This window comes from Mesocricetus auratus, unplaced genomic scaffold (assembly GCF_017639785.1).
Source record: "Mesocricetus auratus isolate SY011 unplaced genomic scaffold, BCM_Maur_2.0 Super-Scaffold_4256, whole genome shotgun sequence".
Taxonomy (NCBI): domain Eukaryota; kingdom Metazoa; phylum Chordata; class Mammalia; order Rodentia; family Cricetidae; genus Mesocricetus; species Mesocricetus auratus.
This window is the reverse complement of record NW_024429182.1, coordinates 97,789,863-97,815,343: the sequence shown is the minus strand read 5'-3', so window position 1 is coordinate 97,815,343 and position 25,481 is coordinate 97,789,863. Positions and strand designations below refer to the sequence as shown.

Genomic DNA, 25,481 nt, shown 5'->3' with positions numbered 1-25,481 from the left:
AAATGGCAAAACCTGGAAGCAACGCCTCACTTCTTAGGCTTGAAAAACCACATTATTCATAACATGTCCATGAATCACATGAACAGAATAAAATTGAAATATCAAAAATAGATTCTGTAGATCAATCTGTAGCAGAAATATCTTCTTAGCTGCGAGTTGGCTGTAATTACAGGAAAGATCAGTCCATTTAAGTTCTATCACCCTTACCTCCACTTTGACTAAATAATCTTTTAAAATGTTTTTAAAACTTGTTTATTTTATGTCTATGGGTAAAATTTGGTACACATGTATCTGTGCACCACTTGCATGCCTCATGCCTAGGGAGGCCAGAAGAGGGCACCAGATACCTTGGAACTGAAATTACAGACTGTTGTGAGCTGCCATGTGGGTGCTGAGAATTGGACCCAGGTCCTTTGGAAGAGCAGTCAGTGCTCTTAACTGCTGAGCCCAGCTCTCCAACTCCCACTAAATAATCATTAGTCTTCTCTCGTGGTACCTAGTTATAGGTTACTCTGCAGGCCAATATATTTGAAAAAGTTGTTTGCTTTCCCTCCATGGGGCTTTTGTTTGTTTGTTTTGATGCTAGGGGTTGAATACAGGGCCTCATGCATGCTAATTATTGACAAAAGGTTTTAATATGAGGTACCCTGAGTTTTTATTGGTATGTTCCTATTGAAATGGACAACTTAGACATATTTTATATATTAATTGTACTTTTAATTGGTCTCCTTGAGTTATTGAGCATTCTTCACCTTTATGCTATTTATTGAACCACTGTTATTTTTAGGAATGATTATAATAACCTGTAGAGTGGGTTGGAAGGCCATCACATTTGATGGAATTTGAATTCCTGTCAGAGCTATTATTTGTTTCAAATATGAACAATATGGTTTCAGTCCTTTTACCTGGAAATTTTTCTCTTTCTATTGATTTCCTGTCTCTATAAGAGCCATAAATTTTTTTAGGGAGTATTAAACAGGAAAAGGCAGTTCCATCTTTATAACTACTACTATGTTATAGGTATGTATACAATATCATGGACATAACATTCAAGAAACTGTGTTAGGACTTTGAGAATCTGAAGATGACAATTTTATCTCACACAATACAAAGAAATGTAAGGTATTTGTATATCATAAAGACATTAAGTATAAGGACATGTATTATTTTTTACTAAAAAGAATCCAGAGAAAGGTAAGTTCCAGAGTTGATACATTGGCTCACAATGCTTCTGGCCTCCCTGATAAGCTGTCATCAGTGGATTGATGTTTTACATTCAGAGTTATACATGAATGTTCACAAGATCTGTATTAACCATAACTACTGTGTTCTTTAACAGTCACATCCAAAGGCAGAAAAAAAAGCAGGTTTTCTTCAACTGTACCTTTTCATTAAGGAATAAACTTTTTTCTCAAAACCCTCTAGGTCACCTTCTTCATTTCTTATTGCTTCAGATTATATCATGTGCCTGTACTTTAGCTGGAGAAAAATATGTGTGTTTTCTTTATGCTTATGTGGGCAATTAATAGTGCCTACCACAAAGAATAATAGATCACTGGATGTGGAGGTCCATTAAAGAATCCTAGCACTTGGTAGGCTGAGGCAGGGGGATCATGCGTTCCAGGCAATCCTGGACTATACAGAAAGACCCTGTCTCAAAAAGAAAATTCACAGTCCTATTTCAAGAAAAAAATTTAGCTGGGTATGGCAGCACATGCCTTAATCCCAGCACTTGGAAGGTAGAAGTAAGTTCTACCTGTAAGTTAAAGGTCAGCCTGGACTAAATGGTGAGTTCCAGAACAGCCAGAACTACACAGGGAAACCCTGTCTCAAAAACAAAAATGAAAGAAAGAAAAAGAAAAAAAAGGAATAAAGAAAATTTCTCTCTCGGTGAAGAGGTGAGTTATATTTTTATTACAATGTCTATATACGATTCCTGAACATACTTACAGATCTCATATTATAGGTCCCCACTAAGTCAATCAAAGACATTGCTCTAGGTAATTTTTAGCTTGTAGCTGCCAAGCTAAGCCTACTCCATTCTATTGCTGCTAGACATCTTTTAGACAAACAGGAATTAGTATCAATTTATATTAACAAATTTTTGGCTGGTGTTATCTTTCTACAAAGCGCTTTTATCCTCCCCCAAGTATCCAAAGTCCTATTCATTCTTTGAAGACAGTGAAAAAAATAATTCTTGCTTATCTTATTTATTCAACAAATATCTGTTACATGACTACTTTGTATCAAGCATTTTCCAAAAGTTAGTGTATAAAACAGGAGCTCTGTTTTTATGGAACTTAAAGTGTGGGAAAACCAAGTTAACTGCCATGGCAATTAAGTAAGGAGGGGAAGGGCACAACGGAAGAGTAGGCAAAGATGCTTTTTGTCACATTGGTGGGAAGGGAAGCAGAAGGGAAGTCATCTTGATGGTTTTCCAGTGGACTGAATGGGTCCTTCCAAAATCCTATGTAGAAATACTGATTCCCACTTTGATGGTATAGGGTGTAAGAATTTGGGGGAACTTATTAGCAGAAGGGTAGAGTCACCAAAAAAGGGATTAGTGTCCTTATAAAAGAGACCCTGGAGAGCTCCCTGGCTCTCTCTCTGCCATACAAAGACACAATAAAAAGATAATTATCTATGAACCAAAACCAACACTCACCAAAAGATGTTGAATCTTTTGGCACTATGACCTTGGGTTTCCCAGTCTCCAAATCTATCTGAAAACTAAATGTTTGATGTTTAAACCATCCAGCTTTTATAAGTGATGGCTGAATGATTATTATGACTAGAGGAAGGTACAAGGCATTTGAGGTACAGGGAAGTGTATGTAGAAAGTAAAGTGTCGTTGAGGGAACCCTTTAAAATGGGGCAGTACTAGCTAGTCATGGGATGTATTTCTGTAGTCCTAGGTCCAAGAGATTGAAGCAGGAGAACTGCAGTTCCAGAACAGCCTGGGGTGCATAGTAAGACCCTCTTAAAAATCCCAAGAATAAGCCGGGCGTTGGTGGCGCACGCCTTTAATCCCAGCACTCGGGAGGCAGAGGCAGGTGGATCTCTGTGAGTTCGAGGCCAGCCTGGTCTGCAAAGTGAGTTCCAGGACAGCCTCCAAAACAATACAGAGAAACCCTGTCTCGAAAAACCAAAAAAAAAAAATCCCAAGAATAAATATATAAAATAGAAGATGCAAAATTCAGACCTTGCTGGTCGGTGGTACCACAGGATGTTGATGAATGGCTGAATTCATGCAGATGACAGATTCTCTAATTCAATGGTTCTTAACTTTTAAAATAATCTATGTATCGATTTTATTTATAACTTTCTTCTCTCCTTTGATACAAAGTTTCATGCAGCCAAACTTTTGGTATGTAGTACCTGCTCGCCTTGAACTTATGATCCTCCTACTTTTACTCCCAAGTGCTATGATTATGGGAATGCACCAATGTGCCTGGCTATTGGAGTTTTTTAGGAGTCCTAAAGAGTAGATTTAGGGCTAGAAAAATCACTCTACTACTGACCCATATCCCCATCTCTCGTTTTGTTTTGAGGCAGGATCTCACTCTGTATCTTAGACTTAGCTGGAATTCGCTCTGTAGCCCATGCTTGACTGGACCTGACAAGAATCCTCCTGCCTTAGTTTCCTGAGTGCTGGAATTACAGATGTGAGGCACTAGATTTACAAAGGCCAATCTAAAAGTTCCCATATACTCCAGGATCCTCTATTAACAGCTTATATTAATAGGATATTCTTGTTATAATAAATGAATCAGTATCAAAATACCATTATTAACTAAAATTCATGTTTTATTTAATTTATTTTAGTTGTCTGATACTGTTTTCAGTGATCCCATTTAGATGAAAACTTACATTTAACTATATTCATTGTGTAATTGTCCACATTATGCTTACTTGGTTCATGTTTTCTTATGGCATTCACCATTACCTTATTGGATCATGAAGCAGGTTCACAATTCCGTAGAAAAATGGAAATGCTTCGAATGGCTAATTTAAGGGAGGCCCATGCAAGCATATCCAGAGGCTCTGCTTTCCAGGAGACAGGATCTGTCAACATTCCTTCCCCAAGTTGAGATCTTGTTGAGGCTCTCCTCTACTATGTTGTGTGGTCTTTTCCAAAGGGGCATCCCTATGTGGGCAGTCGTTTCTTATCTGTAATATGAGGGGTTCGATTTATATGACATCTAAACCCATTTCTATCAAATAGAAGATGATCATCATCTGATGTTATGGATACCTTTGAACAAGAGCCAACTCACGGAGAATCAAGCCAACAGACACCAGGGAATCAGATGGCTTAACAATAAAAAGGTAGCAGAAGTTCAAGTAAGAAAACCTGGATTTCGTTTCATGGCTATGTGGATTTTGCAAGTCATTTCCTCCTGCTGGGCTCCAGTTTCCTCACCCACAAAATGGAGAAGACCTGCTTCTGGTAGTTACGAAACTCCACGCAACAACAGAGGAAAATGTGTGTAGGAAGAAGCCGAGCAAGGAATTACGTTTAGAAAGATACAGCAAGTGGGTGAAAGGCAGAATTGAGGAAGGCGAAGCAACGTTAAAGGTTTTTTTAATCACCTACCGTACACCTTTGCACAACCCAACCCCACCCACGCATTGCTGCGGTCATTCCACCTTGGTTCCGGCTCCGCCTCCGTCCCACCTTCTTTTCCCTCCTCCCTCCTCCAATCGCGCGCCACACTTCCGATGGCCGCCTGGGCCCTAAGCCCCCCTTCTCTCCCTCCCCCCCCTTCCCCCCGCGCAAAGGTCGTGCGCGCGCTCGCGCCGCCACCTCACTCCGCGTCTGCCTGCTCTCTGCTTTTTCTGATTGGCTCATCTTGACAGTGACGTAAGCATTCCCTCGCCCCACTCCCCTCACTTACCCGGAACTCGGTTCCGCCTCCTCCTGGCTTCTCCAGCGCTGGTCGAAACCTAAGCGGCCCCTTTCTCCGCCGCACGGGAGGAGCCGGGAGAGCTGGGGAAGCCAGGAAGGCGCTGGCGGTGACGCGCACGCACGCACGCACACACACCCGAGACCGGCGGGGCGGCAGGCTCGCGCCCGGACTCGCCCCGCACCGCGCCAGAGGCTCGCGCACTCGGCGGGTTGGGTTGCGGTGGTGGCGGCTGCTGTGGGAGCCCGAGCGCTGCGCGTGCTAGGTTCCAGACGCGTCTGCGGCGCTCGCCCCGCCACCCTCCTCCTCTCTCGCCTCAGTCTCCGCGCCGCGTTCTGAGGGAAGGAACGGCGCTAGGCTAGCGAAGCCCGAGCGCACCCCTGGCTGCCTCCGACACCGCCCTGCGTCCCTTCGCGGCCGCGGGCCTCGCACGGTGCTAGGCGACTCTGCGGGGAGGCGGCGGCGGCGGCCGCCGGTCGGTGGCGACTCCCGCTCCCTTCAGCCTCGCCCCTTCGCCTGGCCCTGCAGGGGCCGAGAGAACTCGGCGGCTGCCCTTCCGCTCGGCCCTCTTCGTCAGCCGGTTAGAGCTGCAGCGGTCTGGGAGAGGTCTGTGGGCTGAGGCGGCGGCGGCGGCTCCTCCGGCTCCATCATGTCCGCGGGCGGAGACTTCGGGAATCCGCTGAGGAAATTCAAGCTGGTGTTCCTGGGGGAGCAGAGCGGTGAGTGCGCGGCTCCCCCGCTCCTGGCAGCGGGCCGCGGCTGCCCCGCACCGCCCCCAGTGCGGCCCTCCTGGCCACTGGGGCCCCCCGCCGACCTTGCTCCCCCACTCCAGCTCTTCCCCGGGGTCCTCTGGCTGCTGCTCTCCCCCAGCTCCTCCTCGCCCCCAACTCCTCCCCTCTGTCGTCTATCGGGCTTTTAGTTTATACCCCTGGTCGCCGTCCCGACACGGCCGCCCGCAGCCAGGCTCTCTCGCTCCTTTCCGTCCTCCCCAGTCCTCACCCCGCCCAGCCTCCTGTCCATCCCTTTCTTCCTCGGCTCTCCGTGGTCTCCTTCACCCCTGCGGGCTTTCTGGGGCCCCACCCTTATTCCTTGTCCTTTTTCCGGTTCCCACTGGAACCGGGAGTGAGGTCCACTCCGGGAAGCCCCCCACTCCTGGGAACAGGCCCCTCTTCAACCTTGGCTGATGGAAGGAGGGTGGGATTTGGGCGTTGTTTTCCCCTGAGGCTTGGCTCCGAGTTGTACAGGTCTCCCGGAAGGTGGGAAGCGGTGGTCGTAGAAAAAACAATTCTCGCCCAGTTTTCACCTAAATGAAAAATTAGGGTTAGAGAGTTAATGTATTCAACTCGAGGCGACTTGAAAAGAGGTGGCATTGGCAGTGACGATTTTTGTCCCTTGGGTTGGGACTGGTTGGAAAACCTTATTTTCTTTTGATTTTCATCATTGACAATTCTCTTGGCAGTGTTGATGTCTTTTCGATCTCTGCCAGATGCTATGTCATGATCAGTGTACTGTACTTCGAATTTTTCTCACCTCACTTCCATTTTTTCTCATTTCAACATGAAACATCATTTGAATATCTATGATGCAAGCAGGGATTAACGGGTGAAATGTTAATCATTCAATTTTTTTCTTACGTATTTTCCGATTTACATATTTAAGATGCATGTGAGAAAAGGATTAAAATAATGAACATCTTTGTTTTGTAGGATTGCCTTTGGGCAATAGGGTAGTAATAGAGCCATCATCTAGCTCCCTAAATTAGATTTGAATAGCATTTGAGCTCACTGATTATCTTATGCCTAATATTTCATAGGGTCTTGTGAGTGAAATTGTAATGTCATTTACCTGGTCAAGGTTCTTCCTATTAGATACAAGGTCCTAATTTTGTGATGGTTGTCATTAAGATTACATGTGCCAACAGCTTTATTATTCTGTATTATACAAACTGAACAATAATTCAGATTATAAGCTTCCTTTTTCCCCTCCATATTTTAGGTTTATTATTAGCTTGAACCATTTTATACCAATTTGGAACATTATATCAAGTTGACATTGGTTTAATTTTGCCTTCAGCTAGACATGGGAAATAATTTTCTGGTGTATTTAGATTTGTCTTCCTTACAACCTTGTAGAATGGAAAGATCATGTCTCCCTCCTGTTTGCTTATGAATATTTAAGTATATACATTTCCAGGCCAGCAAGGTGGCTCAGTGAGTAAAATAGGTTCTCACCACCACCACACTTAACAACCTAAATTCAAAGAAGGGGAGAGCCAACTCTCAAAAGTTGTCCTCTGATCTCCATGAACACCCACCTACAAAAAAATCAATGTAGTAATAAAATTTTTTTTAAATAAAAAACACATTTCCTTAGATGAGTAACTCGGGGAAACCTGTGAAGTTGATCCTGATCTAGTTAGTGTTACATGGCAGTTTGAAGACAGTCCCATTCATAAAATAAAGTTCATTGGTCATTATTAATAAATAGGTTTGGATGTACTTATTATGCAGTCTAGGGAGATGGTTTTCTGCCTCATATTGTGTATAGGACTGCTTAGTTTGCACAAAATCCATTAATCTTTCTATTGAAGTTTTTAGTATGAGGAGAGATCTTAACTTGTAATTATGTGCCAGTTTCCTTTGAATTTCTTGAGTCTTTACGTTGTAAATATTAGCTTTATGACTTCTAATTGCTTTTTCATTGCTTTTTTTTTGGGGGGGTAGAGTTACGTTCTGTGGTAGCCCAGGCTGGCCTCAAATTTGGAGTCCTGCCTCGACTTCTGAGTGCTGGGATTTCAGGGGTGATACACTGTACCCTTTTTATTTTCATTTTTTTTGTTTTGAGATTAATTTCTTTTTTAGGCAGTCTTGTGTAATGAGGCTGGTCATGAACTTTGTATAGACAAGACTGCCTTGAATATCTGATGTTCCTGCCTCTACCCAAGTGCTGGGTTACAGGTATTTGCCACTGTTTGGTTTTATGTGGTGCTAGATGGGCACTATACAAACTAAGCTGTATCTTCAGCCATTTGTAAACTAATTTTTTTAAGTTGGCAAACTAATGTGTTTCGATACAGCTGGGTTTTTTGTTTGTTTGTTTGTTCTTTTTTTTTTTTTTTTTTTTTTTTTTTGAGACAGGGTTTCTCTGTATTGTTGTGGAGGCTGTCCTGGAACTCTCTGTAGACCAGGCTGGCCTCAAACTCACAGAGAACCGCCTGCCTCTGCCTCCCAAGTGCTGGTATTAAAGGCGTGTGTCAATACAGCTTTTTCATATTTGTGTGTGTGTGTGTGTGTGTGTACAGAGAGAGACAGTCTTTGTGTGTATCCCAAAGGTATGAGATCTTATTGCATCAGCCTCTCATTTTCTGTCATTTCTTTCTTTTGATAACTTATCAACTAACTATTCTACAAATTTCCAGCCTTCCCAAGTGGCTACTAAATATAAATAATGCCTTGTTAGTTTTAGCTGTGTGTGTATGTGTGTTTCTATATGTTAGCACAGTTAGATTTACAGATAATTGATAAGATAGTACAGAAGATACCTATGCATTCTGCACCCTGAACCTTAGTAAGGTACATTTGTTAAAATTCTTGGCTCAATATTGATTTATTAGTAACTAAAATTCATTGTTTATTTGGATTTACTTAGTTTGTTTTCTTTTAAACTCAATACTCTTTCTGCTTCAGCTTCCCTTTTAAGATACCACATTGCATTAAGTTGCTATATGTCAGGTTTCACTTGCTCACTTTAAGGTTACGTTTGCATGCTTTTTGAAACTCTTTAGAACTATGAGGTTAATTATCTTTTGAGGTCATCATATTGCTAAGTAATGCCATCCAGTAGTTTTGACACCGAAAAATTGATTTCTGTCTTCATGGTCAGTGTCTGTAGTTTTCTTATGCATTAGTGAAGATCTGTAGAATCTATGTTACATTGATGCAACTTGCTATGAATTATTTATTTTTAGGTTTGTTTGAATTCACAATTCAGCTTTTAAAGACTGTATGTACTCTTTGGCATAGCCTTCTTTGCTTCCCCTAATAGCATTTATCACATTTATAATATTTTGTGTGTTTTGTCTGTTTTCCAAGGCAGAACAGAATACAAGTTCTATAAGATAAAAATTATCATCTTTTTATGTTCATTGAGCCCCTGTTGCCTAGCATAGAACCAGTTTCACGGTAGATACTCAGAAATATTTGGTGATAGAACAATAGTTAAATGTAATAGCAGCCAAAGCTAATTGCCTATATTTTTTTGTTTTGGTAAAATACATATTTTCTCCTCCTGCAATTAATAGTTTAGTAATAACATAGTATACTTATTCCAGATGCTGGAGTTTAGATAGGGGAACTAGTAATTTAGAGGCTTAACCATTTCACTAAAAAAAGCATTTACCTACATGTTACACTTTCTTTTTTCCTTTTTGAGTTAAAGATTTTTTTGTTAAAGCTATTAATTTATTTGCTGTTAGTATAGTACATAGAATATGTCAAATGTAGATTATATAGTCATGTGATTTTTATTTAGCTTTTCAAATGAAAGCTACTCTGCTCTATAATAAAGATTAATTGTTTTAATACTTGACAGATTAGTTAATGGCATGAATCTTGACAATTTTCTCTTTATTTTGGTAGTACATGATAATGGAATTTTAAACTACGTAAGTCCTAAAGACTCCTTCAGGAGAATCTTTTGTTATTATCAGGCTATTGTCTGGAATTCCAGAGAGGCTTATAGGAATGTCATTAAGTGGTTTATGATGGATTTTACTGCAAATGTAATTGTTATTGATTATTAGGAACCAAGATTGGCAAGGAGACATGCATATCTAATATTGCTTTTCTCATTTCATATTACTTTTTTTCTGTCAACTTTTTGAACTACAGTATATTAGATAGGGAAAAAGTGTCAGCAGCTAGTAATAATGAACACTATGATAGTATAGTATAGGCTAGGCTACCCTGTTGTATTGGGTGTTATGTATTTCTTCTCTGAAAATTCCTTGTGGCTAGGGTGTATTAAACCACTTAAACCACTTAAAGTTTTTCAGTAAAGTACTTAAGTGTTTACTAAGCACTCTATTTTCCAGGGTCTTAGAAAAGTTTTTACATTTAATTAATCTTCATAATATATAATAAGTCCTGTCTATTATTTTTATTTTATAGATAAGGAAGCTAAAATATAAAAAGATGTTGTAATTTGCCAAAGGTCAGTGGCCATTACTAACATAGGAAACTTGTACTTTGTGATCTTGATCACTACTATCAAGTTTTAAGGTTTGAAACTAAGATACAGAAAATATTTCTATTGGAACTCTTAATTTGTCAAATGAAGCTGCAAAAATGAAAAAATGGCCTGATACTATCTAATCCAGTAGCTCTCAGACTGATCTACTGACCCCCAGAGATGTCACAAGAATCTAAAGTGGGATCCATAAACCCCATAAGGGTCCAGAATATTAAGATATTATATGTTTTCCCACTCTTACTACCTTACAAGTATATAGTACAGTTTCTAAAAGTCTACCTGGTATGTGACCCATGTCAGAAGCAGCTGTAAGAATGTAACTGTCTTCTACTGGGTTAAACATTAGTTTTGCAAATAATGTAAAATAATGCCACTCGATAAATTGTAAAATAGTTCTTTTCATAAAAATTGTATTAACATGCAATGAGATTTATTACTATTTTAGGAATATTAAGTATTTTTAATTTTTCATACTTAGATTTCAGTATAATAAATATTACATAAACAGAATTCTTTAGTGTACTCAACAGTTTTTAAGGACTACCAGTCCAACCACAGACAGTGGTACTTGCCTGTATTCTCAGTACTTATGAGGCAAGAGCATCAGGAATTCCAGGTTTTTCTCAACCACACAGGTCTTATCAACTAAGCCATTTTACTGACCCTACTTTATTTATTTATGTTAAGGTTTCCTACTGAGCCATCTAGACTGACTGGCCAGCAAACTCCAGCAATCTTGCTATCTCTGCATATGCAGTGCTGGGATTACAAGTAAACACCATTGTGCCTGCCTTTTTTTTTGCGTTCCTAATATCCAACTTGGGCACTTAATGCACAAGTGTTTTACTGACTAAACCATTTCCCTAGTCCCTACCTAGATTGCTACTTCCTGGAGTTAGGAACAGTGATAAATGTCTGTACTCCCAGCATGGGAGGTTGAGACAAGAAGATCGCTGCAAATTTGAGGAAAAACGGGTTATATAATAAATTCAAGGCTGCCCTGAACTGTATAGTGAGACTGTTTCAAAAAGAGGGTGGAGGCTGGAGAGATGTGATTTAAGAGCATTTGTTTTGCAGAGGACCTGGCCTAGATTACCATCCTGGGTCATAACCATTCATAACTGAAGGTTCAGGACAACCAGTGCTCTCTGACCTCCATGGGCATTAGGCATGCACATGGTTCATCTACATGAAGGTGAAACATTCATACACATAAACTAAATCTAAAAAAATATTATTTAAAAAAAAAGACACCAGTGGGGGCGGAAAAAAAAAAAAGACACCAAAAGAACTGGGTGTGATGGTGTGTTCCTTTAATCCTGGCACTTGAAGAGGCAGAAGCAAGTGGATTCTGGTGCATTTGAGGCCAGTGTGGTCTAGATAGGAGTTTTAGGGAGACCCTGTCTCAAAAAAACAAAAAGTGAAGGAATGGGGATAGATACATTTCATTAATAGAGCTCTTGCCTAGCATATGGGAGGACTTGGGACTTAAACTCTTTCCCAAGCACCTTTGAGGGAATGACAAATAACAGTAAAATAATAATAATAAATGCTTTCTACTTGTTTTAAAGGGTGTGTGTCTGTGTGTGTATGCATGCATTTGTGTACCACATGCATGCATCACCCACTGGGGTCAAAAGAGGGTATTGGATCCCACTTGGAACTGGGGTTAAGAGAGAGTTGTGTGCTGCCATGTGAGTCCTGGGACTTGAACCTAGGTCCTATAGAAGAGCATAACTGATGGGGGTGTCCTTCTGATTGCTGCTAATATATGTTTTTCTTATTGGTTGATGAATAAAACACTATTGGTCAGTAGCCAGGCAGGAAGTGTAGGCAGGGCTACCAGATGAGAATTCTGGGGAGAGGAAGGTCAGTGAAGCCACCAGAGAGACACCATATAGCTACCAGGAAATGGGATGCCAGGCATTCTCTGGTAAGCCAAGACCCAAGACCACATGGAAATACTTAGATTAATAAAAATGGGTTAATAATTAAGGGAGAGCTAGCCAATAAGAAGCTTGAGCCATTGGCCAAACAGTTTATAATTAATATAAGCCTCTGTGTGTCTACTTGGGTATAAACAGCTGCAGGACCAGGCGGAACAGAACCTCTATCTACACTTAACTGCTGAACATCTCTTCAACCTGTGTATGTATGCATTGTATGTGTAAGAGGTCAACCTCAGGTGTTAGTTACTCCTCAGTAACTTTTTGAGATAGAGTTTCTTACTGGGACCTGGAGTTTGTCAGTTAGACTAGGCTGGCCAGCTAGTGAATTCTGGTCTTTTTCTTCCCAGGACTGGGATAACAAACTATACCCAGACCTTTTCATTAATACTGGAGAGTGAAGGCAGATCCGCACTCATGCTTACATGCCAAGCACCTTACTGAAGAAGCTATCTCCCCCTCCCCCTCCTTCTTTCTTGCTCTCTCTCTTTGAGGCCTGGAAGACAAAAAAAAAAAAAAAAAAAAATTAGGGGCTGAAAAGATGGCTCAACAAATAAGAACACTTGCTGTTCTTTTCAGCCCCTGGTTTTCTTTGTAAAACAAGCAGGAATAGGCAGGCTGGGCAGTGGTGGTGCATGCCTTTAATCCCAGCACTCTGGAGTCAGAGGCAGTCAGATCTCTGTGAGTTTGAGGCCAGCCTGGTTTACAGGGTGAGTTCCAGGACAGCTAAGGCTACACGGAGAAACCCTGTGTTGAAAAACAAACAGAAAATTGAGGCAGGTGGATCAGACCAGCCTTGTCTATGTAGTGAATTTAGGTTGCAGCGGGCACCTCTATAGTTTGTTTTTATGTTTTTGTTTTTTTGTTTTTTTTTTTTTTTGAAGACGGGAACTCCCTGGGTAGCACTGTGACCTGGAACTTGCTATGTATGCTGGGCAGTCCTCACATTTACAAGGTCTGCCTACCTCTGCATTTCCAGTGCTGAGAGGCCCCACCATGCCTCATTTTATGTGTGTGAATATTTTGCCTGCATGTGTGTATATATGTAAGCCATGGGCATGCTTGGTACCCTCTGAGTCCAGAAGAGGATGATGGATCTCCTGGAATTAAAGTTATAGACAGTTGGGAGCTGCCATGTGGGCAAGAGGAACCAAACCTTCATCCTCTAGAAAAGCAGCAAGTGCTCTTAACCCTGATGAACCGTCTGTCCCGCATATGTTTTTGTAAGTTCATCTCTCTTTTACTTTGTCTATGTCCTGACTGAAACCCTCAAAAACAACAACAACAAGAAAAAGTTAGTGGTTTTTGGCTATCTACTACAGTTTTAAATACTAAACTTCTTATTTTTTATCTGCTCTATAGATAATATTGGATTTCACTGTAGGCCCATTTGAGTCATTTTTTGCAGAACAGATTCTAATGTTATGTCTTTAGTTCTTGTTGGCCATATATTCTGTAGAATTACTTGCTACCTTTCTGGACAGTATAATCCTGATTGATATTCATATTCCCTCCCTCTCCCCCTCCCTCCTTCTCTCCTCCCCCTCCCTCCCTCTCCCCTCCCCCTCTCGTGTGTGTGTGTGTGTGTGTGTGTGTGTGTGTGTGTGTGTGTGTGTGTGTGTGTGTGTAGAGGTCAGAAGACAACATTGGATGTTGTTACTCAGGTCTTATCCTTGTTGTTACAGGGTCTCTCATTGACGTGGTACTCGCTGGTTAGGTTAGGCACAGCCCAGGAGCCCCAGGAAACCTAGCTCTTCCTCCCCAGTGCTGAGATTATTAAGAGGATGCCTACATGGCTACCCCCTCCTCCTTTGCTTTTGGGGATCAAACTCAGATCCTCTTGCTTGCTTGTGCAAGCACTTTACTGACTAAGCTCTCTCCCCAGCCCACTATTATTATTGTTTTTGTCAGTTTGAGGAGGTAGTGTCTCACTATTGTGCAGTGCTGAATGTTCAACCGTGAACTTTATATATACTGGCTAGGCAAACACTTTCCTAACTGTGCTATATTCTCAGCCTCCATAAATAGATTTCTGTCTGTGTTTTTATCTGTCTCCCCATGTACACATCCCCCTTTCTCTTTATATAACACAGGCTGATCTGCAACTTGGGATATTTCTGCCTTAGTCTCCTGAGTCCTAGGACTACAAGTGTGAGCTACTTTGCCTGAGTTATGAATTTCTTGTTCATAGCCATACTTTTGAGTTTATTGTATAAAGAATAGCAGCACTCAAAATTTTTTTAATAAGTAAATGACTTTTTTTATACAGTGAAAAACAGAAGATGGAGACTTAATGTATAATATGTTCGAAAAGTTTAAGCCAAGGGCTGGAGAGATGGCTCAGAGGTTAAGAGCGCTGGCTGCTCTTCCAGAGGTCCTGCCATCTGCAATTCAATCTGGTGCCCTCTTCTGGAGTGCAGACAGAACACTGTATATGTAATAAATAAATCTTTAAAAAAAAAAAAAGAGCTCTGTTCTTCCAGAAGACCCTAGTTTTATTCCCAGAACCCACATTGCAGCTCACAACCACCTCTAACTACATTTCCAGGGTATTCAACATCCTCTTCTGGATTCTTCCAGCACCAGGCACACATGGGATGCACAGACATACATGTAGGCAACACACCTATACACATAAAATAATAATTTTTTGAAAAGCTAAGTTAAGGCAGGCTTGGCTGAACATACCTGTAATTTCTGCACTCACAAGCTTGAGGTCAGCCTTGTCTACAATGTGAGTTTTGTGGGGGTGTTTGTTTGTTAAGTTAGTTTGTGGTTTAGCCATATCTTTTGCATTCTTAAGATATTTCCCATCAGAGCCTGAGAGTTGGCTTAGTGGTTAAGCACATAGGCTGCTCTTCGAGAGGACCTGGGCTCTCATTCCCTACACGGTAGTTCACAACCATTTTAACTCCAGTTCCAGGAGCATCATACCTCTTCTGGCCTCTGAGGGACCAGACATGCACACAAGTGCAGACTAAACACTCATCACATTAAACAATAAGTAAACAAATAGATATTTTAAATTTTACAGTATATAACACTTGTAATTTAAGCATTTCAGAGGCTAAGGCTTGAGAATTTCAAGTTCAATGGCAGCTAAACTTTGGCTACATAGTGAACTTTTCCAAAAACAGCAGCAGTAACAAAAAACTAATACTCAAGATGAATAATTGAACAAAGTTATGAAACAGGAATATGACCTGGCAATGGTGGCACACACACCTTTAATCCCAGCACTCAGGAGGCAGAGGCAGGTGGATTTCTCTGAGTTCAAGACCAGTCTGGTCTACAAGAGCTAGAAGAACCAGGACAGCCGCCAAAGCCACAGAGAAACCCTGTCTTGAATCTCACCCTTTTTTGGGGGAGTGTGGTGAGTCAAATTCAGATAGGTTTTTAAGCCACCTCCTCTTTAAAGATATTTTGACCTGTAACAATTAAGTCTACAACAACCACAAAATAAAAATGTACTCTTAACACTTTTTAGATCATAAATCTTGGTATCTAGTATAATAGCCAGGCAGACAAAATAATACATAAACCATTGAATCTATTGAACGATTGAAATGGATAAAGCCAGGAGTACACCTTTACTCTCACCACTGGGGAGGCAGAGGTACATGGATGTCAGTGAGTTCAAGGCCAGCCTGGTCTAAAAGGAGTTCTAGGACAGCCAGAGCTGTTATGCAGAGAAACCCTGTCTTGAAAAACAAAAAAGAAACTGGATAAATAGGTCTTTGCCTTGTTTGTTTTGTTTTGTTTTTTTTAAGGTAACAAGTGCAGAGAGTGGTATGATCCCAACATTTAAGAGACTAAGTCACTTGGGTAACATCCCTAATTTCTGGTTAGCCTAGGGTATATAGTCAGACCCTGTCTCAAAAAGCCAGAAGCTAAGGATATAGTTCAGAATGGAGTTCTTGATCTGTTTGATTTCTAGTACCATAAAAAGTAACAGGAAAACAAAGATGACAGAGCATCATCATATCTAAGAAAACTAAACTCTGCTAGGTATGCTGGCTCATGCCTTTAATCTCAGCACTAGGGGGATAGAGATGGGCCAGCCTAGTCTACATAGTAAGTTCCAGGCCAGCCAGAGCTTACATAGAGAGCCCTGTCTCAAAAAACAAAACAAAAACGGAAACTAAACTCTTGATTTTAGCTCTGCCAGCGTATGTTCGCATGTGTGTGTTTTCTTCTCCCTTGAATTTTAGTGCTTGGGTTAAACCCTAGGGTTTGGCTCATGCTAGGCACATGACTTGCTACTGAACTCTACCCATAGCCCAACAGATTGTTTGGTAAAGACACATAGGGTAGTATGTGGGGAAGAGGGTTGAGAGAGGCCACCGTGTTCTTTCCAACCCTTACACACCTCTATGTGTTTAGCAATCCAGAGCCTCTCCAGTTGCTGTTTGTTTTTTGTTTTTTAAATTTTTATAAGAAAGCTTCTATACTTTGGCTGATACTGTTTAGTTCCTTCTGCCTGTGTTCACTTCCTAAAGGGACGAAAAGTTATAATTATATGATTAGTTCTGTCTACTAGTTAGTTTCCCGTCCTTTGGGATTTTCAGAAGCACTTCATTGACATTAAGTTGGGGTTAAGGGGCCTAGAGATATGGCTTAGAGATTAAGAGCACAGGCTGCTCTTCTAGAGGTTCTGAGTTCAATTCCCAGCAACCATGGTGGCTCAAAGCCATCTGTAATGAGATCTGGTGGCCTCTTCTGGCATGTTTGCAGAAGACTGTGTAATAATAAATAAATAAATAAATAAATAAATCTTTTTTAAAAAGTTAGGGTTATTCATTCAGTTTTATTCTATCATAAGAAAATATAAGGACTTTACAAGCTATATACCTTGAACTCTGAAATAGACACAAATATACATTTTTTTAAACTATGTTTCATCTGAACTAGAAAAAAAAATCCTAAGTGAGGTAACCCAGACCCAGAAAAACAAACACGATATGTACTCATTAATAAGTGGATATTAGATGTGAAGCAAAGGATAACCAGCCTAGAGTCCACGACCCCAGAGAAGCTAGGTAACAAGGAGAACCCTAAGAGAGACATACATGGATCCCCTGGGAAGGGAGACAAGATCTCCTGAGAAAATGGAGAGCTTGATGCGGGAGGCTGGAAGGGAAGGGAGGAGGAGAACAGGAGGGAACGGGATGGTCGAGATGGAGGACCGGACAGAGTGGGAGAGCAAGGAAAGAGATAATCTTGATTCAGGGAGTCATGTGACTAGCAAGAAACCTGGCACTAGGGAAATTCCCAGGAATCCACAGGGATAACCCCAGCCAGCTAAGACCCTGAACATCAGTGGAGAGGGTGCCTCCACTGATCAGATTGATGACTACCTGAATTGTCATGGTAGAACCTTCGTCTAGCAATTAATGGAAGCAGATGCAGAGATCCACAGCTAAGCACTGGACCAAGCTCCCAGAATCCAGATGAAGAGAGGGAGGAGCAATAACATGAGCAAAGGTGTCAAGACTAGTTTGGGGATACCCACAGAAACAGCTGACCTGAGCTAGTGGGAGCTCACTGACACTGGACTGACAGCTGAGGAACCTGCATAGGACCAAGCTAGGCCTTTTGGGTGTGGGTGGCAGTAGTTTGGCCTGGGCAGTCTGGGGCCACTGGCAGTGGGACCAGGAATTATCCCTAGTGCTTGAACTGGGATTTTGGAGCCCATTCTCTTTGGAGAGATACCCTGGTCCTGTTCAAAGTAAGGTGCCAAAGTTCATTGACTCCCCAGGGGGGAAGCCTTACCTTCTCTAAGGAGTGGATGGGTTGGGTGGGGGAAAGGTAAGGGTAGTAGGAGGAGGGGAGAGAGTGGAAACTGCAATTGTAAAATGAGAAAAGGTTGTTTTTAAATGATAAAAATCTTAAAAAATATGTTTCATCCAAAATTCATGTTAAGGTCATAACTTTCAGTGTCTTAGCTTGTGAGGAGTTGTGGAGAAATAGTTCAGTTGAGATAATACTGGGGAAATTTTAATCACATTTGTATTGAGTGGGGAATACCAAATGATAGAGATCATGTTGAAACTTCTGTACACCAAGGAATGCCAAGGATTGGCAAAAAAAACAGGTTTGGAAGAGGATTAGAGCAGGGTCACCCTCGGAATGAATCAACACTGCTAATACTTTAACTCAGGTTTCCAGTCTCCAGAACTTGTGAAACAATTAATTTCTGTTGTCTAAGCTACTTGTACTTTATTATGGCATCTCTAGAAAATTACAGTGTGTTAATATTTTGCAACAAACATAAAATCTATCTAGCACTTCCTGACAACTGTAATAGTAAATATTTGTCTTAAGTTACTATATAACTACTAACATTAAAAAAATTATTTTATGTGTATGGGTGTTTTGCCTGCTTGTATGTCTGTGTGCCATATATGTCTCTGTTGCCTGTGGAGACCAGAAGAGGGTGTGGGATCCCCTGGGACTGCAGTAATAACAGTTGTGAGTTGTCATGTGGGTGGCTGGGAATTGAACGAGTCAACTGTGAGCCACCATGTGGATGATTCTAATCAAACCAGGTTCCTCTGGAAGAGCAGTAAGTGCTCTTAGCCAGAGATCTTTCCAGCTTGACTACTAACATTTTTTTTTGAGTAGTAGAACTATACCCCCCCCTTTAAAATTAAATCCAGTTTTGTTCTTATCTCCAGGTATTGGTATATTTTTTTCATATGTAATACTATTAACTAACATTTGATTATTTACTGCATATCATATCCTGTTGTAAATGCCTAACAGTTTTAATTCATTTACTTTTCAAGGTGAATTCTAAGAGCTTTTCCAAGTAACTGGTTTCTGGACTAGAGCAAGGAAATATAAGCTATTCTGGAGTTTCTGGTGATGGCAAAATGTAAGGAAGTGTTTAAAAGAGGAAAGGAGCTTGTTGAGAGGGCTAAAGAGCAGTGACAAAGTATTTACTGAACATGTGCAAGGCCTTAGGTTTAATCTTAACACCACAAAACAAAACTAGAGCCATTCTGAAAAGGTTCCCAATTGATGAAGCTGGAATACTTTCGGCACCAAAATAATGGTAGTATTGGTCTGAACCTTAAAATTTTATCATTCCATGTTATTGTCAATTTTTAAGTAAAGGGGAAAGGAAATTTTTATTTTTATAAAACACACCTAAATAAAGAGTGGAAAGATGGCTCGATGGTCAACAGCACTGACTGCCCTTCCAAAGAACCAAGGTTTGATTCTAGTGCCCACATGGTGGTTCAACAATCTGTGTAATTCCAGTCCCAGGAATCAAACACCCTATTCTGGTCCCTGATGGCATTGCATGACTATTGTATACTGACATAAACACAGGCAAAAATGTCCATATACATAAAATTTTAAAAAGAATTCTAATAAATATAGTTAGAAATAAAGTAAATAGAAGAATTTCCACTGGAACACTTAAAATGAGTGGACAGAAGTTAAGAGAACAGAATATTTGCTTAAGTTGAAACACTGAAGATAAGTCACATTTGAAAGAATTTCTTGATTGAAGTTATAGAAATATTAGTGAGTTTAAAAGCATCTGAAGAATGTTTTATTTTTCCAAGTAGACAAATTCTTTTGTGGGGAAGAAATTTTCAGGACAGGGTTTCTCTGTGTGTCCTTGGCTGTCCTGAACTAGCTCTTGTAGACCAGGCTGGTCTCGAACTCACAAGGATCCTCCTGCCTCTGCCTCCCAAGTGCTGGGATTAAAATTGGAATTTATTCTTATGAAAGACAATAGGTTCTCAAATACCATTTATAGAACTGGCAGCATTAGATTCCTATACAGATTGTTTTCAGAATATAAATTCTAGGATTGGAATGATAGCTCAACAGTTAAGAGCACTGGCTGCTCTTTCAGATTCTCTGTCCTCAATGGGCAAAGCACTCAGATACATGAAATAGGTGAGATTGCCAGAGCAGCAGTGGCAGAACATTGCCGGCTACCAGAGCACTTAGCCTAATTGGCAAGAGAGCTATTTCCACATTCATGTTTGAGTACATGAGAGTGCTGTGAAGAGTGAAGACTATGCTCTCCCTATTTATGTTGATCAGTGTAACTACCCCTTGTCTGATATGGTCCTTGTTAGGCTGCTGTATGCCAGCCAGAAGGCCCTGAAGGAGAAGGCTGGCTGGAACAACCTGTCCAGTGATGAGAAAGTCCAACAATACCACATCATACCACATCTAGTTTTAAGGAGAGCTTTTCTAAGATGAGCAGGAGTGTCAATACATGAAGACATTTGTAGGCATGGCCATGTTCTCCATCAGCTTCACTGCTCTTACTCTGATGTGGAAGAAACACTGTGCCCTGCTCCATCCATCAAGACTGGGTAGTCATGCACACCAAGTGGATTAAGGATACAAAGGTCAACCATTCATGCCTTCTCTGGCAAGTGGGGATAGGACTGGAGGAAGTGAGACCCTACTGCTTATCAGCTTCCTCCCCTTAGTTGGCATGCTGGAAGCTGCTGTGCCCAATGGTCCATGTTAATAAATTACCAATTTGTGTGAAAGAATGTTTTGTTGTTGTTTTGAATTTGTTTTTGAGACAGGGTTTCTCCATGGCTTTGGAGGCTGTCCTGGTACTAGTTTTTATAGACCAGGCTGGTCTCGAACTCACAAAGATCTGCCTGCTTCTGCCTCCCAAGTGCTGGGATTAAAGGCGAGTGCCACCACCTCCCAGCTAAGAATTTTTTTAAATATAAAAATGAAAACCTTTCAGCATTTGGGAGGCAGAGGCAGGAGGATCTCTGTAAATTATAGGCCAGCCTGATCTATAGAGCCTGTTCCAGGACAGCCAGGGCTACTACACACAGAGAAACCCTGTCTCAAAAAATAAATAAATAAAATAAAAATCTGAGGCTGTATTATAGTAGCTCTAGAATTGCTTGACTGTTCATGGTCTTTTGTGTTGCCATGTGAATAGTTTGTCTTTTCTAGTTCTGTAAAGAATGTCATTGAAATTTTGATTGGGATTTCATTGAGTTCTGTAGGTTGCTTTTAATATTTTTGCAATATTCTGATAATCTAGGAGTGTAGAAGTCTTTAGTGTCTTCAGTTCCCTTTTTTTTAGGGTCATAAAGTTTTCATTAATGGTCTTTCACTTTCTTGCTTAGGTTTATTACTAGACACTTAAAATTTTGGGTGGGGTGGTAGTAGAAAGCTGGTTTAGCAGTTAAGAGCACTGACTGCTCTTTCAGAGATCTGGGTTCAACTCCCAGCACCTAACCACATGGTGGTTTACAACTATCTAACTCCAGTCACAGGGGATCAACACTCTCTTCTGGCCTCCCTGGGTACCAGGCATGCAAGTGTTACACAGACGAATATTTGGACCAAGCACCAAACAGAAAACTAAATGAATAGAAAAGATTGTTCCTTTAACATTTTAAAATAAATTAAAATTTTATTTTTTTTACTTAGAAATATCATTTTACATATCAATCCCCCCTTCCCTCTGTCCCATCCTCCCATACCCCTACTAACCCCCCAACCCATCCCCACCCTAAAATTCTTAATTTAAATAAGATATTTTCCCTAATTTCCATCTCAGTAAATTTGTTGTTGGTATGAAGAAAAGTTGCAGATCTTTGTGTTAATCAGTATCTTACACTTGCTGAAAGTTATTAAATCTAAGAGTTTTCTGATAAGAATCCATAGAGTAATACCAGGCAGTAGTGCCTTCAATCCCAGCACTCAAGAGGCAGAGGCAGGCACATCTCTGAGTTTAGGGCCAGCCTGGACTACATAGTGAGTTCCAGAACAGCCAGAGCTCCACAGGGAAACCCTAGAGTCCAGAGTCTTTTTTTTTTTCTATTTTTTTTTATGTGCATTGGTGTGAAGGTGTCAGATCCCCTGAAGCTGGAGTTATGAATAGTTATTAGCTGCCCTGTGGGTGCTGGGAATTGAACCTGGGTCCTCTGGAAGAGCAGCCACCTCTCCAGACTGAGTCCAGAATCTTTTTAAGTATAGAATTCTGGCATCTGTGAGAGAACTTCTACCTTTCCTATTTTTATCCCTTTTATATAATCTTTCTTTTACTGTTCTACCTAAGACTAGGGTAGGTTCGCTTGTTTGGATTTTTTTGTTGTTGTTGTTTTTTAAGACGGGTTTTTTTTTTTTGTGAGACTCTGGCTGGCTTTGAACTCACAGAGATCCACCTACCTCTGCCTCTCAGTGCTGGGATTAAAGGCATGAGCCACTACCCAGCTTTTTTTTTTTTTTTAATTGGGGGGCAGTGTTTATGTGAGTACAGGTATCCACACAGGCCATTGGAGGTGGATCTCCCTGGAGCTAGACTTAATAGTAGGTTATGAGCCATCTGACATGGCTACTAGGCATTGAACTCGGGTCTTATGGATGAGAAATACATTCTCTTAAATGATGAGCCATCTCTCCAGCCTAGGGTCTGTTTTAGAGACAGCTTTACTGTGTAGCTCTGGCTGGCTTGGAACTCCATCCCCATACTAGCCACAAATTTAGAGATCTGTTTGCGTCTGCCTGTGTCTTGAGGCCAGGGCGAGACTCAGCACTACATTGACTAAGAGTAGGGAGAGTGAACTTCTTTTTTGTCTTGTTTCACATTTTCAGAAGAAATGTTTTTGTCATTCAATATAATATTGGCTATAGGTTTGTTATACATGATCTTTTTTGTTTTTTTTCGAGACAGGGTTTCTCTGGTTGCTTTGGAGCCTGTTCTGAAACTCGTTCTATAGACCAGGCTGGCCTCGAACTCAGAGATCCACCTGCCTCTGCCTCCTGAGTGCTGAAATTAAAGGCATGTGCCACCACCACAAGGCTAATCTTAATTTTTTAATTAAAAAAAAAACTGAATATGGGGTCAGGCGGTGGAGGCGCACGCCTTTAATCCCAGCACTCGGGAGGCAGAGGCAGGCGGATCTCTATGAGTTCGAGGCCAGGCTGGACCGACAGCCTCCAAAACAATACAGAAAAACCTGTCTCGGAAAAAAAAAAAAACTGAATATGGTGTACCCATATATAATCCTATCACTGAGAAGATAGACAGGAGGGCTCCAGGGCCTTGCTGGCCAACCATCATAGCCTAAGAATCATTGAGAAGTAGACCCTGCCTCAAAAAATAAGGTGGTGGGGCTTGAGAGATGACTTAGCAGATAAAAGCACTAGCCACAAAAATCTGATGGCCTGAAATTATTCCCAGAATGTATATACAAGTTGGATGTTGTAATGTGAAGCTGTAAATACCCCACCCCAATTCCTGCTGCCAGGTGGGAGGGTGGAGACAAGGATGGGTAGGACACAGCAGCAGAAATAACAAGAGAGACCTTGCCTCAAAAACAAGATGGAAGGAAAGAACTGACTCCTGAAGAGTTGTCCCCTAACTTCCTTTCTTTTCCCCCCCTTCCACTTGCTTGCTCTAGAACATACATGTACTTGTGATAAATAATCTTTAAGCAAATGAAAATAAGGTAGAAAGTGATTGAGGAAGACACTTAAAAGTCCATATTCATCTTAACACAGGAGCACATACACACAAGTGAACATGTATACACCCAGATGCATCTTCCAAGATAACTGAATAATTTCTGTTCTTTACTTTTACTGTGTATTACATTGAGTATACTATGATAATAGTAGTTAAGATTATATTCTGTGGTGACAGTAGCTGAGAAAAGTATGTTGGGACCACAGCAGAAAAGCTTGGCTGCAGCTAACTCATTGCATTATATCCAAGGATGTCTCATTTGAGTGATGCAATTCTACAGCAACAGAAATAGATTAAACTGCTTCAATAACTCTATATTATCCTTAAGTTTTAAAACACAGTAAGACAGCAGGGCATGTTGGTACATGCCTTCTTAGTACTTTGGAGGCAGAGGCCAGCAGATCTTTGAATTGGAGACCAGCCTGGTCTACCATAGCAAGTTCCAGGACAGCCAGGAGACACCCTGTCTAAAAAACACAGTAAACCATTTTCTATAAATCTATACTCAATTGTGGTTTGGTTTCTTCTGAAATTATGTTAAAACTAAGCAGAGTTAAGTACTGCGGCTCCAGCTACCTGATAAGAAGTTCAAGCTAAGGTTGGGCAGTGATGGTGTACACCTTTAATCCCAGCACACGGGAAGCAGAAGCAGGCGGATGTCTGTGAGTTGAGGCCAGCCTGGCCTACAGAGTGAGTGCCAGGACAGGCTTCCAAAGCTACACAGAGAAACACTGGGGGGGGGGGGATTTATTCAAGCTAAGCTTGGGCAAAGATGTGTATTACTTCTGAACATTTCAGGATTGTGTAGTTTTTTTCAGTTGTAAAATTACTTGCTAATTTTCTTTTTCTAAAGTTTAAAAAATATTTATGTGTATGAGTGTTGTGCCTGCATGTATGTATGATTGTGTATCACACGTGTGGCTGCTGCCTTCAGAGATCAGAAGAGGGCATTATTGGATCCCTTGGAACTGGAGTTAGGGATAGTTGTGAACCACAGTAAGGGTGCTAGAAACTGAACCTAGATCTTCTGTGAGAACAAAAGTGTTCTTAACTGCTAAGCTTCTCTCTAGACCATTTGTTAATTTTCATTGAGGGCGAAGAGAGTATGTGTGTGTACATGCATGGGGGACAAGGTCTTGCTATAGCCCTAGAACTTATTATACAGACCATGGGGGCTTTGAATTTGCAATAATCTTGCTTCTGCCTCCTTGGTTCTAGGATTACAGATGTGCACCACCCACACAGACCAAAGGTTTTCCCTAAATAGAAGTTGACAGAAAATAATTTTTCCTCACTAAATTCTGTAGAGTGGGAATAGGAATCAAAGTTTGTAATACTAAAAACATCTGGTATGTGCAACAGTACCATAGTTGAGAATTAAATACTGTTATGAGTGTGAGACTGAGACAGGTCTTTCTACATAACCCTGGCTATCCTAGAACTCACTATGTAGACCAGACTGACCTCAAACTCAAAAGAGATTCATCTCTCTTTCTCTGCCTCCTGTGTGCTGAGCATAAAGATGTGTGCCACCATGCCTGGCCAAAAAAATAAAATAAAATAAAAAGGTGTTTCATTTCAAGGAAATAATTTAAGCTACAAATACTTTTTAAAACCTCAGTTTTCTTACAATACTCTAGAGATGCTGTGATGGAGGGAAATATAAAGTTTGATCTCTGTTCCTTTTGGAAAAGAGTGTGAGTCAGAGGAAATAGTTTTGGTCTCAGAGGGACAAAGGTGTTTATTCAACTGCCTAGAGATTTTTATCTATTTCCGGACACAGTTATGTTCCATTGTTGTGTTTTTCTGTCTTTAAGCCAGTATCCACTATCATAATATCATAGTTTATCATAGTCAGTTTTGAAGTTGTTCACTGATAACAGGATTGCCTTAACCTAA

General features: G+C 40.9%; 2 protein-coding genes across 3 annotated transcripts in view; one reads left to right on the top strand and one right to left on the bottom strand.

Annotated features, from left to right (window-relative positions):
• Positions 1 to 5,558, bottom strand: part of Mrpl48 (mitochondrial ribosomal protein L48) — a 67,628-nt gene extending 62,070 nt beyond the window's left edge. The window contains exons 1-2 of the mRNA XM_040731782.1: positions 5,496 to 5,558; positions 4,899 to 5,168 (exon numbers count right to left, since the gene is read on the bottom strand). Of these exons, the coding sequence (XP_040587716.1) occupies positions 4,899 to 5,168; positions 5,496 to 5,558 (333 nt within the window). The remainder of the gene's footprint in view (positions 1 to 4,898; positions 5,169 to 5,495) is intronic.
• Positions 5,125 to 25,481, top strand: part of Rab6a (RAB6A, member RAS oncogene family) — a 38,250-nt gene continuing 17,893 nt past the window's right edge. Inside the window, exon 1 of one of the 2 annotated variants that reach the window (XM_040757972.1) lies at positions 5,125 to 5,626. In XM_040757972.1, the coding sequence (XP_040613906.1) occupies positions 5,557 to 5,626 (70 nt within the window). In that variant the 5' untranslated portion in view covers positions 5,125 to 5,556. The remainder of the gene's footprint in view (positions 5,627 to 25,481) is intronic. The other variant, XM_040757963.1, reaches the window with a different exon arrangement.